Source organism: Pseudorca crassidens, chromosome 21 (genome assembly GCF_039906515.1).
Source record: "Pseudorca crassidens isolate mPseCra1 chromosome 21, mPseCra1.hap1, whole genome shotgun sequence".
NCBI classification, from domain to species: Eukaryota; Metazoa; Chordata; class Mammalia; order Artiodactyla; family Delphinidae; genus Pseudorca; species Pseudorca crassidens.
The window spans coordinates 28671178-28690372 of record NC_090316.1 but is presented as its reverse complement, the minus strand read 5'-3'; the positions used below and the strand labels follow the sequence as shown (position 1 = coordinate 28690372).

The window sequence follows — 19195 nt, the reverse complement described above, 5'->3', positions numbered from 1 at the left end:
GCCTCCTTAGGAAAAAAAAAAAGCTAATGGAGCAGATAATTTATTAACAGGCTCCCTAGTTTCTAAAATTAAAATTCACTTCTTTTTTTCTTGATTATGCACCTCTTTCTCTTCTTTATGACTGGCCATCCAAATGTGGTTTCCAGCCATGACAGTACAAATCAATCGGAAGTCAGCAAATTGAAGAGTCCTCGTAAATTGTCATCTAGTCCAGTAAAAGATACCTCACACCTACCTGATCTTTATGGCAGAATTAAGAAAGAATAACGAATCACAAAACGGCTTTGATTCATGATACTCTCAGGCATGTTCTTATTTTTTACCTAATCTGTTATTTTTCTACCTCTGTGACAATTGTTCGGGTAATACATTTTTTCTAGAATGACATTTCCTTTTATTTACCTTTAACTCCCAACTTATTCCCAAAAGAATTTACAGAAACGTATTTGTACTCTTTTCCTGAACACAAAATAACAAGATTTTTAAACACTGTACGAGCTAACATTGCCAAACATATGAAAAAGGATTTTATGTTTGAGAGGGGCTTTCCTTTCCATTGACATGGTATTTTTGGCAGGAGTTAAATTCAATTTCTACTTTGTCTAGCATTTTGTGGCAGATATCGTGGATGGGCTATGCAGATGCCACTTCAGAAAACACTATTTTCCTTTGTCTTCCTCCATGAGAGAGTCTGGGCAGTGCTAGTATTACATTTCCAGGATCCTTCAGAGGTAGAAATGGTCAGATGAGCAGCAAGACACAAAGAGATGTAGCAGAAGTCACTAGATAGGGCCTCTGGAAAAGTTTTTTTTTTTTTTTTTTTTTAAAGAAAGAACCCCACTGGCTGCCCTTGTGCGGGACTTTGACTCTCTGCTTTCTTCCTACCTTGAGACCCAGCAGCCACTTTGGGCCATGAGACCACAACCCTCAAGATGTCAGCCAGCACATTCAGGGTGATGGAAAATAAAAATGAAGAGCCTGGGTTCTTACTGACCTGACCCACTGGTCTCTTTTGCACTCCCTACATCCATTATTCTTGTTATATGAGGAAAATAAAATGCTCATTAATTTAAGCCTAAGTTCCTTGAACTTTTTGGTTACTAGCAGCCAAATGCAATCCTGACACCATATGAAACACAATTCATGCTATTTAATGACACTCATACTGTGCCCTGTGAAAAAGAGGACAGTTTAGCTTGTGAGGTTACTTAGCTGTTTTTGCACTACTTTAATTTATTGGTGGATTTATTGCACACATTGAACCATTTCTATGAGATTATTTTAAAGTAGGCATATACAATAAATCCACTTTGCGGTCTCTCTTTATACACAAATCTTTGTTTTAGTCCAAATTAGGGACCGTAATTGGGAAACTACTCCAATTTTCCCTTTGATAGCACACATGGTTACATATTTACGTATGTAATATTTATTACCAGAGGTTATGAATGGTCTAAATCAGTAATTTTTTGGGGGGGGGATGTTATCTCTATATCTGCATTCCAGTGCTGACACAGCCTAGGAAAATGTGTGTTTGTTGGGAGAAGAGGGGGTTAAATTCTGGATGTTCTTTTGTTCAAACCCTTGTCGTCTACTAGAAAGTAGCCCTTGCCAGGCTCTGCACCTAAGTGGGTTCAAGGTTCCTTATCATGAAAGCTACAGCTTCTCATCCCTTCCCCCCACGACCAGGGAATGCCTCAAGTCCTGAGTTACAAACTGTCCTGTTTGACATCTGTTTCTTCCCTTCTCTCCCAATCAGTGTAGCTAAATGGCCCATGGGGAAATACTAGAATTTGTGATTGGTAGGGGTGGGGCTCCCGGGGTGACTCTGATGTATAGGCAAGTTTGGGAACCACTGATGGAGACAGAAGACAGAGGCCCAGGCAAAAGAGGGGTCTGTTTAACTTTACTTGAATCAGGGATGCCTCATTCTCCACAAGCACAGTAGTTAATCTCTCAGTCTCAAAGCTTCCGATCAACAGGAAAGACAAAAATAAGACAGAGGCATCTCAGACATTCTCAGGTCTTGCATTCTGTCATGCTAATGCTTGAAGGGCCAACTTCAATTGAATTTCTAAAGTTGAAGGGCTTCTTCCTTTCCTTTTTGACTTGTTTCCTCCTGAAATCAGGGGACCAGGAATGCTGGGTCTTTGTTAAGAGGATGGAAATTAAAGTGGAAAAGAAGTAGAGGAGCCCGGAGAAAACCACCACATGAAGGAGCAGGGATGGGGCGCAGGGTGGGCGACGGCAGCCACCGGCCTCTGGAGCCAGTGTAGCTGCCGTGTGACCATAACTCCTACAGCGCCAGAGCAAACCACTTCTACATGGCCTACGGGGTAAGAGCTCTGGGCTGGACAGCAAGGATGTCAAAGTTCAGAGTCTATTTTCCCTTTGACTGTTTATTTTTATTTTAAGGACATTTGATGTTTAATATTCACTTCTGAGTATCTTTGATGAGACAGGTGTCTCACCAAGTGCCCTGTGATGGTCAGCCGTCACAGTCTCTTCGAACTAGACTGTAGACTTCCTGAAGGTAATAAATCATTCCTGGTCCTAGTACCCTAGCACATAAGGCATGTTCCACAATTTTTTAAAAAATGAAAGGGAATAATAAAGTTCCCTTGGTTATTATGTGAAAGATCTGTGAATTGAACCTATATTCTCAGTCTGATACCCCTTCCTGTAGTCCATGCTACCCACCAAGCATATATAAATGGGTCAATAGAAGGTAAATCTTCATAATAACTTAGGATTGGTGTTCCTGGCAGCAGAGAAGCTAAAATCAATACAGCTGATAACCCTAAGGTAAGTCTTGTCTTATGGTGGCATTTAGGTGTCTTCTCTCCAATCTTTATTATGGGACGATGTTTCACAGTAATTTAGGAAACAGTTTGATAGATTATCCGGTTTCTGTAGCTCTTACGGCATGATCGTAATAAAGCACAAGGGAAGAATACAATCCGCGTAAAAGTCTAGAGACTGTGCATAGCCTGGTCCTCAGTCAGTCCTGTGTTTTCGTGTCCTCCCCATCTCTGCCTTTATCCCCAGAACATGATCACTCATGGCCTTCTTGCTCTTCCGCCTGCCTGCCAGGAGCATCCCTCCCTCAGCCCTGAGCGCTACCTGCTGCCCACTGCCTGTGGGACAGCCTTCTCCCTTACCCATCTGACTGTCCCCCACTTCAAGTCTCTGCTCACAGGTTCACTTTTCAGAGACCTTCTCTGACTGTCCCACCTGAAAAGACCCTCTCACTACCCTCTACTTCCTCCTAACTGCGTTCGTTCTCCAGTGCATTTGTCCCTGTCTGGCATACTTTAGACTATTTGTGTATTTTCTGCTGGCTGCCCTGAGCCACACGCTCCACAAGACCAGCTGCTTGGTCTGCTCACTTGTTTGTTAGACCTACAGCTAGAGCAGTGAATGGTGCTCAAAAGTATCTGTCACAGACTAAGCAATTAGGCAACGGTGAGTAACTCTTCATAGAGAAAAAAAAATAAAAACCTACGCAGGCTGTGTTACAGCTAAAAACTACCCAAGCCTGGGCAGACATTTCAGAAGTTCCTTTTAAATAACAATACAATGCCAAGTGTCCACTTTTTTCGGGCACTATTTAAGTACTAGGAAGTCCAGAGAGAGATAAGGCTTATCATTCTGGAAAAATTAACAGCGCAATGGTATAGAAAGACAGGTCCACATCTCAATCAGTCTAGATGTGACTATTTCTTAAACCTCTACAGGAGAGCTACCTGTAAACCCTAGAGTAGGGAGCAAAAGTAATCTGGATTATAGGGCTTTGAAGGGACTTTAACCAAGAGGGATATTATAAAAAGGGAGAGGGTAGTATCTTTGACAGGAGGACCAGCGTGGAAGCATGAAGTGTCCTGGAACACTCAGGATGCCTCTGCCGCTGGAATGAGAGAGCCCTGGATGGGTTGGGAGACCCTGAGGTCGAAGAGGTGTCAAGTGTGTGGAAAATGTACCCTGATTGACCTGAATGGTCTCTACAATTCACAGACCTGGCAGGTGGGTCCACCTGCAGGTGCACTCCTGTGGGCGGGTTTGGAGAAGGCAGGGCAATTCCTTGGGAGTGTGGAGGAGAAGGTGAAGAAGTGAGAGCCAGAAACAGGGAGTCCCCGATGCATGGAAAAGTCACGTGGAGAGAGTCAGATGAGGGACACCAAGCCAGGATATTTAGCTGTGCAGAGGAGTCCAGGGGAACTTGGTTATTACTCAAACCAGCGTTCATTCATCTGTGCCAGTTCTGCTGTGTGTTGGGGTCATGGCAGGTGCAAAGATGGTACAAAAAGAGGAGCAATAATGGTTCTCAATTAGCAGGCAGCCTTACAGGGAAGCTGTGTACTGTACCATGAGGTAAATATAAGAGAGCAGCTATGGCATTTTGGATTAAGGATTGGATTTAATTAAATGACTTTTGTAGATCAAAAATTGTCAAATAATTGGCAAGTGGATATGGCTCACCTTAATAGTTTTAATATCCTTTCTCAGAAATGCAGCTGATAAGTTCTCTGCCATAGCAGACTCAATTGTCAGTCTCAGTATTTTGGTTTACATGTCAATGAATACTGATATGCCAGGAAAAAAGAAAGAGCTCAGATACATTACAAAGTAGTGAATCCAATTATGTATTATATAAACATAGGCATAGTATAAACTATCAAATAAAAATCAAATGTATTAGAGATGAATGTTAAATATGTAATGTCAATGTAACATAAATGTTTGTCAATTATAAAAATAATATTCAAAAATAAATACTTCATAAAATTTAGAAAAATTAATCAACATGAAAAAGTGAAAATGAATAACATTAATTTGTACTTTTAAAGGTCATTGTCAAAGAAGAACACATCAGTAGGAACTCCATTGAGTCCCCAGTAAACTTTTGTACAAATATCCCCAACTGCTAAAAAAGCAGCATCAGAGAAGGAGTGAGGAAATAATTACAACCTAGTATTTTCTTTAGGCTCCTCGTTACCAAATCCCATTTCTAGTGATAATTTAGAAGAGATATTTGACCAGCTTTTTTTTTTCCTCTAGGGGCTTCAATCTTTTCACTGATAACAAACAATGGTGTTTGTTTCCAGGAAAGCACGTCAAGGTCATCTTTGACATTTTGCATTTTGTTGCGCATAGAAAGGAGGTTTGATGCAGTTACTGTTATCAACGTCAACCCAGTCTTATTCTTACTTTACTTGTTCTGCTTGTTCAGAAAACACATGAGGTAGATGCAGATTCTCAAGTGTAGGCAGTGTGACCTCCAAGGGAAATATCTGAATCTGTGTGGATTTTGTCACAATTACTTAGGGCTCGTGTGTAGGGGTCACGAATGCAGAATGTCCAAAAAAGCTGCCCGAATGAAGCTTCACTGGCCTAATTGTGGGACACGTTCATATTCTCTGGGTGATGAGTAGGTCAGGCTCACACACGCGGACCTACTGATACTGATACATCTCTCACTAGTCCATGCCGAACTCCTAGTAACAGACGTGCCAGACAACAGGTTCTGCTCAGCCAGCCCTGGCCTTGCATCAGGGAAAACCAGCATCTTTAGTGGAGATGAAGGACCACTGGATGCTCTAGACCCTCAGCATGGGAAGCGGAAAGACCCTCATCCACATCCACCCTGTGTATCTACACCCAGTTTATTTCAGAGCACTCTGCAAAGTCAGGAGTTCCCTGACTCAATTAATGTAGAAAACGCTATTCCCCAAAATGCCGTAATGTATTTCATTATAAAAAGTTATGAACTTTAGCATCACAGAGGCAAAAAGAAACTTCTAGAAGTCTAAGGTTTGCTAATAATCATAGTAGTGGCTAATATTTTGAGCCCTATATGCCAGGGACTAATGTGAATTATACAGTTTAGCTCTCATAGTCGCCTGTGAGGTAGAAAACAGTAAACTGAGGGAGTGAAAATGGAAACTTTTCAAGACTGAATTGCACCTGGTGGTCCAGCAGAGCCTGGGAATCTCAAAACCAAGTCTGGTGTTCCCATTCCTGCCCTCAAAGCTGTGTCCTTGGTCAGGACCCTGGACTCCTGCCCCCCTACCCAACTGACAGGCCACACCAAATGCAAGGTCTTTTCTGTTATAAGCCATTGGTCTGAATTGCCTTTGTTTATTTCAGTCAAAGAAATTTGGTTCAAGGCATCCCAAGTGTTAAATTCAAGTAGATACATTCCCAGCTCTGTTCAACTCAAGTTCAACAACTTGAACTCCAAGGCCCGTCCTTAAGGAAGAGTATTCTCTGAGGCTTTTTGGGCCTGTGTTGCATCTGGGAACATTTTAGCTCCTGTATAAATGTTACTGTTAGGGTTGTCTTCTTTATTTGATACCTGAGCCATCAGGAGAGTGCGATGAACCTGTCTGTACACAGTACCTGGTTCTGTTTTGTTTTGTGTTTCATTTGCTAGTTTGCTAAGAAAACAGAAGTGGTAATACCCTACATGTTGAAGGTTCAGCACCATAATATTACAAGCTGATTTCACTTTGAAATTCCTGAACGCTCGAAAGTAAAGTTTCTCCTCTTGAGGAGAATAAGCTATCTCTGGGTCAATCTCTGGGCTCGTATAGGTTCCCCACATGGCAGGCACGTGCCTGAAAACCACCCGGAAATTCAGCTCATAGTCACTTCCACAGACATTCCAAAAAATGAGAACTTGATCAGAAAGCGTTTAGGTTGCTAATAAAACCGACGTTTGAATTTGCTCTTGGTCGCGGCAAATGATGAGGTGCAAACCTGTGAAGAATCTGGGAAGGATGACCGAGACACACCTCTGTGAGCCGTACCCAGAGAAACCGTCCTGAACTGTGGACACTCACTCTTCTGCGTCTGCTCCCCAGCCCTGCGGAGGGTCTTCTGAACTTGTATCACATCATGTATCAGATCACATCATGTATCACCTGAAATCCCTGCAACATCTGCTTCCCAAAAAAAAACCCCACAGGCTGCTCTGGACCAGTCCCTCCCTTCCTCTGCAAGCCACCTCTTCCCTCCCATCTCCCTGCAGGTCCTGAGCACAGCGGCCGTGTTTCCTTCTCCACCCAACCCTTCAGCCTCCTGCATTTCACTTCAAACTACCCTTCATCATCTCAAAAATTGTTACTGTTTACCTCCATATAATGTAAGCCCCATGCCTGCAGGAATTTAGTCTTGTTTGTCCACTAACCGTCTTATGTAGAACAGAGCCTGACTCACAGTTGGCCCTCAAAGAATATTTTTTGTATGAATAAATGAATAACATATTTTAGTTAATACATTCTGTGTCGTTAACATGACAGAGCAAAGTTGAAATGTATCTATAATTTTGGTGTATTTGTATCCACATTTCATTACAATGTTATAATGAAAAGAGGCTTGATGCTGCATATTTTCTTTTCATCTGAAGACCATGAATATACTTGTTTCATAAATGAGTTTTAACATCAATTGAAGGGAAAGAATATTCAAATGGATATATAGACTTAAATATTCAGTAGGAAATGAACTATCTTATATGGCTTACATTAAAAAACACATCAATTAAAACAAAATTGGTGTTTACATTTTAATGGTAGCAATTGTAGGTAACATGCAGGAAGGGTGTAGACCAGGAAGAAACGTCTATTAATTGTAACATTTGCATTGTCAACACATCTGTGTAGCCTTGTGTATCCCTTAAAAGACAGTAAGTTAAATACCTTTCTCTTAAATTTAAAGTGCACATTTTTCTCGCTTTTGTAAATAAATGTTAGATGAATTGAGTATCCTTTTGAAACTGTTTACAGAAACAATGCAAAAATAAACCACTGTTCATTTTCAAAATTGTTAAAAAATGTTAATTGCGTACCTTTTTAATGGTTCATTTGTCTTTCCCATTTTCAGAAATTGAGAAGGGAGGATGTGGGGACCCAGGTATCCCTGCCTATGGGAAGCGGACAGGCAGCAGTTTTCTCCACGGAGACTCCCTCACCTTCGAATGCCAGGCAGCCTTCGAGCTGGTGGGGGAGAGAGTTATCACATGTCAGCAGAACAACCAGTGGTCTGGCAACAAGCCCAGCTGTGTATGTGAGTACTGAGCCTGGTCCTGGGTCTATTCCGAGGCTGCCTTGAGACGGGGAGAGAAGCAGGGCGGGTGCTGAGGGCGGGCAGCTCTCAGCATCGCTTGGGAGCATGACATTGACCAGAAACAGCCAGGGCTTCTCAGACACTAGCTCTCATGCTTTCTTCACTTACTTAAAACCAATCAGTGATGTTCTTACTACTAGATAGATTAACTCACTGAGAGCTTTCCACTAGAAAGATCCTAACAGAGCATCACTTCCATCCAGAAGGGCTGATGCCAGACTGTTTGAGCCATCAGTAGAGCCCGGGGTCTTTACAACCCAATAATGTCCTGTGACACTTAAGACAAGTTGTGAGCATGGGCCATGCTGTCACTTTGCATTTCAATGGAAGAACTGCCTGCTTCCTCATAAGTGTTTTAACAAGTAGAAAAGAAGGACTTAATAGCCAATTGAAAAGCAGGATTGTTTTCTAACTAAATATAGCAATGACTGGGAACACATATGAAATTATGTGGAATAGTAAGCATATCCACACCCTAGAAATAAGTCCAATAGATGTTCCCTCCAAAAACTGAAGAATATGTATTCATATATGTGTAATATATACATATATATAAATGCTTTATATATATATATTCACATATATAATGTATATATGTGAATATATATTACTGACTTTTGAGTACACATTAAGTATTCCAACAGATTTTTATATTATCCACCCAGGACACGGTCTGATTTTCCAAGTTATTATTTAATCATTGTTACCCTATAAATAATTTAAAAATTAACTTGAAAAAATGCACTTTAAAGGCAAACACAAAATTTAAAATGAAAAGTTATCGTAGAAAACTGACTAGAACCAATACTGTTTTCTGGAAATTGTTCTTATGACACAGGCATACTTTTTCATATTAATATTTGCTCTTCTGAAGGCAGAAAGTTGCAACTAGAAATTTTAATATTTGCCACAAATTTCAGTCAACTTGATAGGATCATTTTTGAATCAAGCTTGCACTTTATTATGTATAGGCTCTAGTTGTTCTATATATTGAACGTATTCTATTGACAACTTGGGAAAGAGAAAATGTTATGGTCCAGGATCACCCATTTAAAAACAGTTGGACGATCCTAGGTAACTGTAGGTATGGATTTTCCCCAAGTCCTTCGCATGTAGCCAGTCCTTTGGATATGGGCAAAATTGTTTGAAAATTTATCTGTGTCTTCACAGTTTCCTGTTTCTTCAACTTTACGGCATCATCAGGAATTATCCTCTCACCAAATTATCCAGAGGAGTATGGTAACAACATGAACTGCGTCTGGTTGATCATCTCTGAGCCTGGCAGCAGAATTCACCTCATCTTTAATGACTTCGATGTGGAGCCTCAGTTTGACTTCCTTGCAGTCAAAGATGACGGGATTTCGGATATAACCGTGCTGGGCACTTTCTCTGGCAACGAGGTGCCCTCCCAGCTGGCCAGCAGTGGGCACGTCGTTCGCCTAGAGTTCCAGTCGGATCACTCTACCACCGGCAGAGGCTTCAACATCACCTACACCAGTAAGTGCGCCCGCACCTGCCCCATGTCCACTTCTCCCCTGGTTCTCACGTGTGTGAAGCCCAATGTCAAGGCTGATACTCCAGGGGTTTCATAATTACAGTTTGTAAAATTATATAGCATTATCCTGAGAACCTAGAAAATACCTCACTCCGTCTAGGTTAGTGTCCTGCTCACCCCTATAGTGAGGACTGGATCACAGGTCTTCTCTCTCTCTGGTTTTCCATCCATCCATCCATCCATCCACCCATGTGTCCTCCATGCAACAAAATAGAATAGTAAAAAGGACTGAGGCGTTTGGGGTCAGGAGCCATGGATTAGAACACCTGCACTTGGATATACTTAGTTAATTTGGATAAGATGGCTAACTTTTCTTTGCCTCAGATTTCTCATTTGCATTAGAGATTATATTTAAGAACATCTGCTTAAATTGCATTGTTGAGGGAATAAAGTAAGATAATAATGTTAAATAGGCGTTATAAGTTATAATTTACTGACTGCCTACTTCTCTTAGGTGCTGTGCTTATGATTTGACAGGAATTATTTCATTTAACATTGCTGGAACTCTGGAATAGAAGCTTCATATTCCTCATTCTGTAAATAAAGATAACTAGGCTCAGATCACGAGAGTAATCTGCCCAGGGACAAGTAGTAAACACAAGACCCAGGATGCTAATCTAGATATGTCAGAACCGAAAACCTTTTTTATCACCTACGTATCTCATCTCTGCTTTTCTTAGTGAAAAAGTGCTTTCAAACTGTGAAATGCTGTGTAGATGATAGTGATATCTCTCTATACATCTCTTTCTCTCTGTCTCTCTAGTCATCAATATTCTGTTTATTGAATATGTTTATTTATCTATGAAGATATAACTGAAATTTGGGAAAATAAATTGCTTTATAAGTGGTTTTGTTTTCTTCTGTTTTAATACTCATAATTAACATTGAAGTATTTTTTATTCTAGTCTTTTTTCTTTTTCTTTTCAGCATTTGGTCAAAACGAGTGCCACGATCCAGGCATTCCCATAAATGGACGGCGTTTTGGTGACAGGTTCCTGCTTGGGAGTTCGGTCTCTTTCCACTGTGATGATGGCTTTGTCAAAACCCAGGGGTCGGAGTCCATCACCTGCATCCTGCAGGATGGGAATGTAGTCTGGAGCTCCACCGTCCCCCGCTGTGAAGGTGCGGGTCCTCTATTGTTTGCCAGTTATTTTCCTTTGAAATGGTACATCTAATTTAAAAAACAGACAAGCAAACAAACAATCAACAGTATTGGTTTCCTAGGGCTGCCGTACCAAGTACCACAAACTGGTGGCTTTAACAACAGAAATTTATTCTATCCCAGCTCTAGAGGCCGGAAGTCCAAGATCGAGGTGTCAGAAGGACTGGTTCCTTCTGAGGCTGTAAGGGAGAGCTGTGTTCCAGGCCCCTCTCCCAGCTTCTGGTGGGTTTGCTGGCAGTCTTCAGAGTTTCTTGGCTTATAGAATCATCATCCCCGTTTTCTTCATGTGAGAATGTGTCTGTGTCCAAATTTCCCCTCTTTCTAAGGACACCAGTCATATTGGACTAGAGCCCAGTCTAATGATCTCATCTTAACTAATTATGTCTGCAGTACCCTTATTTCCAAATAAGGTCACATTCTGAGGTGCTGGGATTAGGAATCCAGAATGTCGTGGGGGAGTGCGTAGTTCAACCTATAACAACAATGTAGTTTTTAGTTAACTATTTTGTTGCCCTTAGTGTAGCTGACATAAATACTGCCTAACTAATTTTCTTCTTGACATTTCCACTCTGGTTACGTATGTAAGAAAACCAAAAGGGAAAAAATTAAGGAGGATATTACCTTTGATGTTTACTCAGGTAAAAAAAAAAATTTACTTAGAATGTAAACTCATACCCTCCCTATCAGAATGGTCCAAGTGTAATGAGCTAAGAAAGGCCTTTTTAAAAAGTATCTCTAGTAAGTGCCGAAGAAATACAGATACTTTTTAAAAAGTAGACATTTTTTAGAGCAGTTTTAGGTTTACAACAAAATTGAGTGGAAGATACAGAGATTTCCCACACACCCCCGCCCCCCATATATGCACAGCTGCCCCCATTATCAAACATCCCACGCCAGATGGTACGCTTGTTACAACCGATAGACATATAGTGACACGTCACCATTACCCTGAGTCCGCAGTTTCCATTAGGGCTCCCTCTTGGGATTGGCCGTTCTTTGGGCTTGGGCAAATGTACGTGACATGTATCCACCATTACAGTGTCACACTGGGTGTTTTCACGGCCCTAAAATCCCCTGTGCTCCACCTATTCATCCCTCCCTCCTCCTTCCCTGCTTGCTAACCCACACGGGCAGTGGGGCTCTGCCTCACCTCCTTGTTCTGCCCTCAGCTCTACCTCCAAAGTTATTCCTCATTAGTTCAAGGATCAGCATTATTTTAAATCATCATTGGCTGATGCTGCTAAATTTACAGAACGATGTTTCTCATTTCCACAGTTTCATAAATTGTTAAAAATGATTTGCTGGACTGTGGGCACCACCCGGGAGTGGAACCTTGCTAAATTGAAGGGCAAGAGCACAGCAGTAGGACTTTCCTTTTTTAATTTATTTTGATCACATTCTAAATGTATGCTTCTGTATATTTTACATTTTATCAATGTTAATAAATGGCTAGGTTATTATCCTTTATAAATAAGTAAACAATACAATCAGGGTTCTCAGATAAATGGTACTGATAACAGGGCAGGAATAAATATGTTTGCAGATACTGCTTCAGCCAAGCGTTTCGCTTCTGACTTTGAAGCGTGAATAATTTTACAAGAAAGAAGCTCAAAACAAGCAATACTGTCTAGTCTCTGTTCTGTCTGCCACGGTTTTCACTGCCACTGGTGTGCTTACCTGCAGTGGGCTGTGTGCAGATAGGTGTAAGCTGCAGGGCAGGTAGGTTTCTCCGTGCAGTTGGGGAAAGAAAGGGCACCGGGAGGTGGCAGGTGAGGGTTCCCATAGAGTCAGACAAAAGGAGAACGTACCACATTAAATGGGAGCAGGCAGTTCTCTCACTGTTTGGAAGAGACCTTCAGATGAATTTCAAGGCAAACCACAGCTATGGGTTGTTAACAGCAAAACAAACCCTTAGCACAAGGACTGGTTAATGGTGAATTAGATTGTTGAAGTTTACTTGTACTTAGAAAATCAATTACTAAGGGAAAGATTTTTCTCTCTTTATTTGTTCTACATTTAACCTGCCTCTATGCTTCAGCATAGATCAGTGTCATTAAAAAACACAAGTTATCTTGAGGGAAAAATTACTGTACAAGAACACATCTCTATGGCAACAAATTTTAAAGTTCAAAGAAAATTGGTGATTTCCTAGCAAAATATAAATTACCCAAAGTGATGCAATAAAAAGTACAAAATGTGAATAAATAAAGTACCATAAAAAGAAATTAGAAAGAAGATTAAAGACTGAAAAAGACACAGGCACCAGAGGCATGCACAAGGAAGTTGTCTTTCAAGTTCAGAGAATTTTAGCATTGGGAACATGGTCCCAGATAATGGAAAAGAGGCACTAACTCCTATATCACATTTTATAAAGCCAGTTTCAGTGTGATATACCCAAGCCAGATAATTGCATTAAAAATAAAGCTATAGACAAAATGTATATTCAAGAAGGACTTATTTTAGGGCTTCCCTGGTGGCTCAGTGGTTAAGAATCCGCCTGCCAATGCAGGGGACACGGGTTCGAGCCCTGGTCCGGGAAGATCCCACATGCCGCGGAGCAGCTGGGCCTGTGAGCCATGGCGGCTGAGCCTGCGCGTCCGGAGCCTGTGCTCCGCAACGGGAGAGGCCACAGCAGTGAGAGGCCCTCATACTGCCAAAAAAAAAAAATTCAATTGCAAAGATTTTATCATTTTAACAACATTTCAAAATATCACTTCAAACGTATGTGTGACATTCTAAATATGTAGTCATGTTCTTTTCATAAATTTTTTACTTTTCTTTTTTTGTTTCTTTTTTTCTATTACAAATGAAGCTACTATAATTATTTCTATAGATTCCTCTGTGTCAGTTTTTTTCTAACATCAAAATTTGTGTAAAATTTTATAAATTTTTCCAGCATTTTAATGCATATTGCTATTTTTTCCATAAAAGGATATTTTTCCAAAAATATTTTTTTAATTAGGAACATTTTCATGTTTTATTTGATATCTGTAGATTCACAAAAGTGATTACAAAGATGGCAAAGAACTTTGAGAAAAAAATAAATAAAATCTGAAAAATGTATGTGGCTAGGCAGAAACATGTTAAATATGTTATTATTTTAAATTTTCTGTAGATTTTACAGAAATGCGTACTCACTTTTACTGAGCGCCAGGCACATACTTTCCTCAAACTCCCTTTTGTCTATATAATTATGGATGACTGTTACCCAACACTTCAAAAGGATTGATGCACGCTCGTTCACGTTTATCGAATTTTATTTATTTATTTTTTTGTTTTCTAACAATCACCAGCAATTTAGTAAGATGTATGTGGCAAATTATTTTAATAAAATGAACACAGCCCAAAGTGAATAAACACGTACACATATTTTAAAACATACCCACAATCACACACCACAGAGTAGTTTAATTTTAGATGTGAGGTAATTTTAAGTTTGTGTATCAATAGACGTTTGTTGACATCTGAATACATGTAAAATGTGGGTATCAGTGGAATTCGCACCTCGTGACTTCGTTGTGATGATTGAACGTGATAATTCCTGGAAGTCGTCTGGCAGACACCACTTACTTAGACTGTGCCATTATTACCATTATTAGATGGGAGGAACTTTGCTGCAGGTTGATGATAAATGCCCAGGTGTGGAATATATGTGCTCTGCTTTCAATATTGTTAATTTACTTGGGAATAACTTTTGCTTGAACACTAGAAACCATTAAGTCCATGAACACAGAAGCGAATTCCTGAAGTAACTGAGGTGCTGCCATGGTCCATATATATAATTTGACCTGTTTATACCCTGCATCATCTTTCAGCCCCTTGTGGTGGACATCTGACAGCTTCAAGTGGAGTCATTTTGCCCCCGGGATGGCCAGGGTATTACAAAGATTCCTTAAATTGTGAATGGATAATTGAAGCAAAACCAGGACACTCTATCAAAATAACTTTTGATAGGTAAGAAAAAACTTTGTTTTCCTTAATTTGGACCTGATGACCCATGCATGCCCAATGTTTTTATTTAAATGGATCTTAAATCTTAGAAAGATGACAGTTTTTCATTGGTTCCCCCAAAGGAGTTCACTTAAAAGGAAATAGGCGCTTGCTTGATGAATTCTGTTCTTCTGGAATTTTATCTTCTAAGCCCACGGCTACAGCCCCTCTGCAGACATGGTTGAGGGCATGGTGGCCCAGACAAGCATTCCCAGAACTCACAGTCGCGGGCCCTTGAGTCCACCTCTGGATTTTGGACCTGAGGCTAGAATAAATTCTGCTTGGTGTTTGATTGCAAATAGAGCCTTTTGATCCCTTACGTATTGCTAGAAAGCACAGGAAAAGAGTTCTCCCACTCTGGGGATGGCTCTGGGGACTGAAGGGCGGTTTGGGGTTGCAGAGCTGGCAACAGCCTGTGTGCAGCAGATTCATTACCTGTTAATTAGCTATGAGTGGTTCCGTCACTGCAGTGGTATTTGGCTTAGTTGTTTGATAATGTATTTGATAATCTAAGAAAAAAGAAGCATGCTATTTGAATTCTCCATGATCAAATATTGTCCAGATTGTCTCAACAATCAGTTTGAAGATTAAGAACCAAAAGTACTTTGGAAGGGACCCACATGCTTTAAACTCCAAGGAAGCATCTTTGTTTAGTGTTTCAAGGTTAATTAATATCTGAGCAAATTGGGCTTTCTCTAACAATGACCTTCTTAACTAGACTGAGTTTGGGGTTCTAGTATTCAGAATACTATAATGTCTCAAGACAGATGTACATTATTATATTATTTTTTAACTAATTTTCTAATTCTCAATGACAACATCCATACAGGAAAGGTTTTTAGCAGGAATTATGTTATCACTTAGTGATTATTTGTATTTGAAGTTATTATTGATATTATTATATCTGATAGGATAATTATAACTCCAGTAGGATAATCTCTCAGAAGAAAAGAAAAAATTGCTTTATGTGTTCATTATATTGGAGAATGGATTCTTGCATATAATCTTAGTCACTGGGAAAAAAAACCTTTATAAATATTAAGTAAATTGTTTGGTTTCTTATTAATTTTTACACTTTCTAGTATTGAGAGGGAAAAAAGAAGAAACACATCCTGATTTCCAGCAGCACAACAAATTTAAATCATTTAGTAAAAATAGTGATTTTACATTCTGGTTTGGCAGAAGTTATTAGCATTCCATTTTCAGTTGCCTGAACAAAAATACTCAATTTTTCTCAATCTTGTCTTTTCAATACTATTGAACTGAGGTATTTGCTAAATTCCATTTGTAAGTACCAACATTTCTGATATTTTCAGACACTAGTGATTATTACCCTGGACATAGTACACCACCCTTCAATAGTGTATTGGTTTATACTTTGAGCTGTGAGCTGACATCCTAATAAAGGATGTGTTTGCACAAACAAATTTTAAATTCCATACTGATGTTATTGTTACACATTGTGTGCTAGGTTGCCAAATGATGAAAAGCATTTATATTTTTCTTTCTGAGGTTACCCTGGAAATCGTCCAGCTCTTGAGGCATGCCCTCTGTCAGTCCTGGCTGTCTCTAAAGATGAAAGATGTGAAAACTTCAGTGCAGATACTTCAAATGAGATTTATTCCATGCTTATCTAGACTTCTTGAATGTGCACTGAGATAACTGTGAAGTCATAGCATCTTTAGAGAACATTTTTAATAGTAAAAGACAAAGCTGCCCTATCCCACCCCAAATGTCCAGCCTGTGGCTGTATTCTGACCTAGCCACACGCTACACCAGTTGTTTGAATTCCCCTTTACGGAAGATACAGGGTCAGGGACCATTCTAAGTTAGTTGCAAGAATATATCATTGTTGTGCATTTGCACTAAGAGGAGTATGTGATTTAATGATAAACAGGGCAGGGCCCTTTGATTTCAGCATCTTTTTTCATTGCTCTGTGCCGGGAATCTCAGACAGCCACTCTGTTCCTTCCTCTTCCTCCCCATCAGCAGCATATGTTGCAGACCCTGGAGACCCACAGCACAGGCTACCCTGGAATTCTCTGTCTGAGAGTCACTGATGGATCAGAGGCTCCAGTCAGTTGAGCTGCTGCCTGAGAGCCATGCCAGACACTTGGAAACTGCTTTAGCTCTTTGAGGACGAGATGGGCCTATTTACAAAGTTATCTCAGTGCCTGGAATGGTACCTCCATTTCATCAAAGAGCACCCAAGTAGCTGCAACTGTATATAAATATAATATCAGACCAGATGATCTGGAAGCATAAGTCCTTCTTGGAAGAAAAGTTAAGCACTTTTTGGAAGCTGTTCTAACCTTTTCAGATCATTGAAGTAGTATTTGGTTTCTGAAGCAGTAATGTGCCCGTGCTCTCCCACTGTCACACAAGTTAATGGAGCTTGAAAAGGCACAGAATTTTTTGTTTCAGGAAAGGTATTTAAAGTATTGTCATGTATTTTGGTTTACCCTTTTCCTTTAGGAGATCATGTCACTTCAATATGCTCATTTTAAGAAATCCATAATCATGTTACACTTGGGATCATGAAAAACAGTTTGAAAATGTGCCATGATTGACTTACACTAACTGGCGCTTCTCTATCTACTGGCTCACAGTATTTTTATTTTAGAGCTGAGTCACTACCCCCGTTTCTGTCTGTGATGCTACTGGATGGAGTATTGAGTCAGAGGGAGGGATGTGGGGGTGAGTCTTCCCCCCAGAAATAAGTACTGTCCTCAAATACTACACGTGCTCAAGTCTTCAAAACATATGTACGTGTCTCTGTATCTATTTTATGTCCCTTGCTGTACTTGGGTTTTTAGTAAGTGAATGATATTACAGGATGTCTGTACGTTAATGCAGCTCTGCATCTCTCTTCTGACTGGATACGCTTGCCCACAGATTCCAGACAGAAGTTAATTATGACACCCTGGAGGTCAGAGACGGGCCAGCCAGCTCGTCCCCGCTGATCGGGGAGTACCACGGCACACAGGCGCCTCAGTTCCTCATCAGCACAGGGAACTTCATGTACCTCCTCTTCACCACAGACAATAGCCGGTCCAGCGTGGGCTTCCTCATCCGCTACGAGAGTAAGTGGTCCTCCCTCCCCAGGGCTGTGCCCGATTGTCGGGTTGAGTTCCACACACGTGGTCTCATTGTGTCACGTAGCAGGAGATGTGCTGGGAATGCATTTCTAATGCTAGTCAATGTAAAAAACAGCAGTTCTTCCCGCCTCTGTGCACACTGCACTGTGCCATCGTCAAGACTTTCTCTTATTAAGGACAGAGAGCCTTGGGGATTTCTACTTTACGACTCAAAAAGAAGACATATTCGTTTATTATAAAGTCAAATAATAAACTAACTAAAACAGTGAAACGTGTTCATTTACTGCACGATGTAATAATAAATTTCTACTATTAGAAAATATACCTGTTGGCCAAAAGAGCTACAGGGCATGTCACTGAAATTATATCTCCTGAGCAATATATTTTGTTAGAAAAATGGTTAGGGCAGTTGTGGTACTTATTTGTGAGTATACATGTGCCTGTTTCAGTCAGCAGAGAGACTGTAACTAAGAGAGAAGGAATTAAAACTCGTTTGAACTTTTACTAAATGACAAATACCTGTTGTTATTATTAACAACTGTTAAAAATGTTGAAGAACAATTATTAGACATATTTAAACACAATTGCTAAAATATCATAATGCAGTGTATTTTGCAAAGCAATCCCAATTCCTTCCCATTTTTGTTTCCATCTGTCCAAATTTGGCTCTTAGCTTTAGCTTCTGAAATTAGGAGATCGAGAGATTATATCATTTGATAGTAATATTTATGCAGAGGTGCTTCTGGAATGGAGTAGAGTGCAGTTCAGCCTGGGAATGCATTTCTAATGCTAGTCAATTTAAAAAACAGTAATTCTTCTGTTCACTGAAAATTCTTCGCTTCCAGAGTGGAATGAAAGAAGATGCATCAGAGTAGCTCAATATGGAATCTGAAGGAATAAATCCTTTATTTTTTTAGGATTTTTAAGGTTGTTCTTTTTCAGAATCTTTCCTAAAATAAACTAAACAAAGTTTTAATGTTGTTGTAAAAATACATATAATCTTATAAATGCATGAATGGGGCCATATCTAACATGCTGAATTTTTCATCTTTTTTTCTTTTTCTTTCCTTCCTTTCCCCACATTGCCCGCTGCTACTCATGTTAATCTTACCCAAACCCTATCCAACAACTAAAATTAATAACCTGTTGTGTATATTTCTCTTTTTTACATGCTTATCTATATAATTATATGCAAACATATATATGCAAATACACATATAAGGTTATGTGTACTTTTTGATTAAAAATGGAATTGTATTAGAC

At 39.9% G+C, this 19195-nt stretch overlaps 1 protein-coding gene across 2 annotated transcripts in view; it reads left to right on the top strand.

Moving 5' to 3' along the window:
* The window catches only part of CSMD1 (CUB and Sushi multiple domains 1), a 1750344-nt gene that overhangs the window by 1411923 nt on the left and 319226 nt on the right, over positions 1-19195 (top strand). For both annotated transcript variants that reach the window (XM_067722119.1, XM_067722118.1), the window contains exons 13-17: positions 7885-8067; positions 9298-9624; positions 10610-10804; positions 14660-14798; positions 17730-17917. In XM_067722119.1, the coding sequence (XP_067578220.1) occupies positions 7885-8067; positions 9298-9624; positions 10610-10804; positions 14660-14798; positions 17730-17917 (1032 nt within the window). The remainder of the gene's footprint in view (positions 1-7884; positions 8068-9297; positions 9625-10609; positions 10805-14659; positions 14799-17729; positions 17918-19195) is intronic.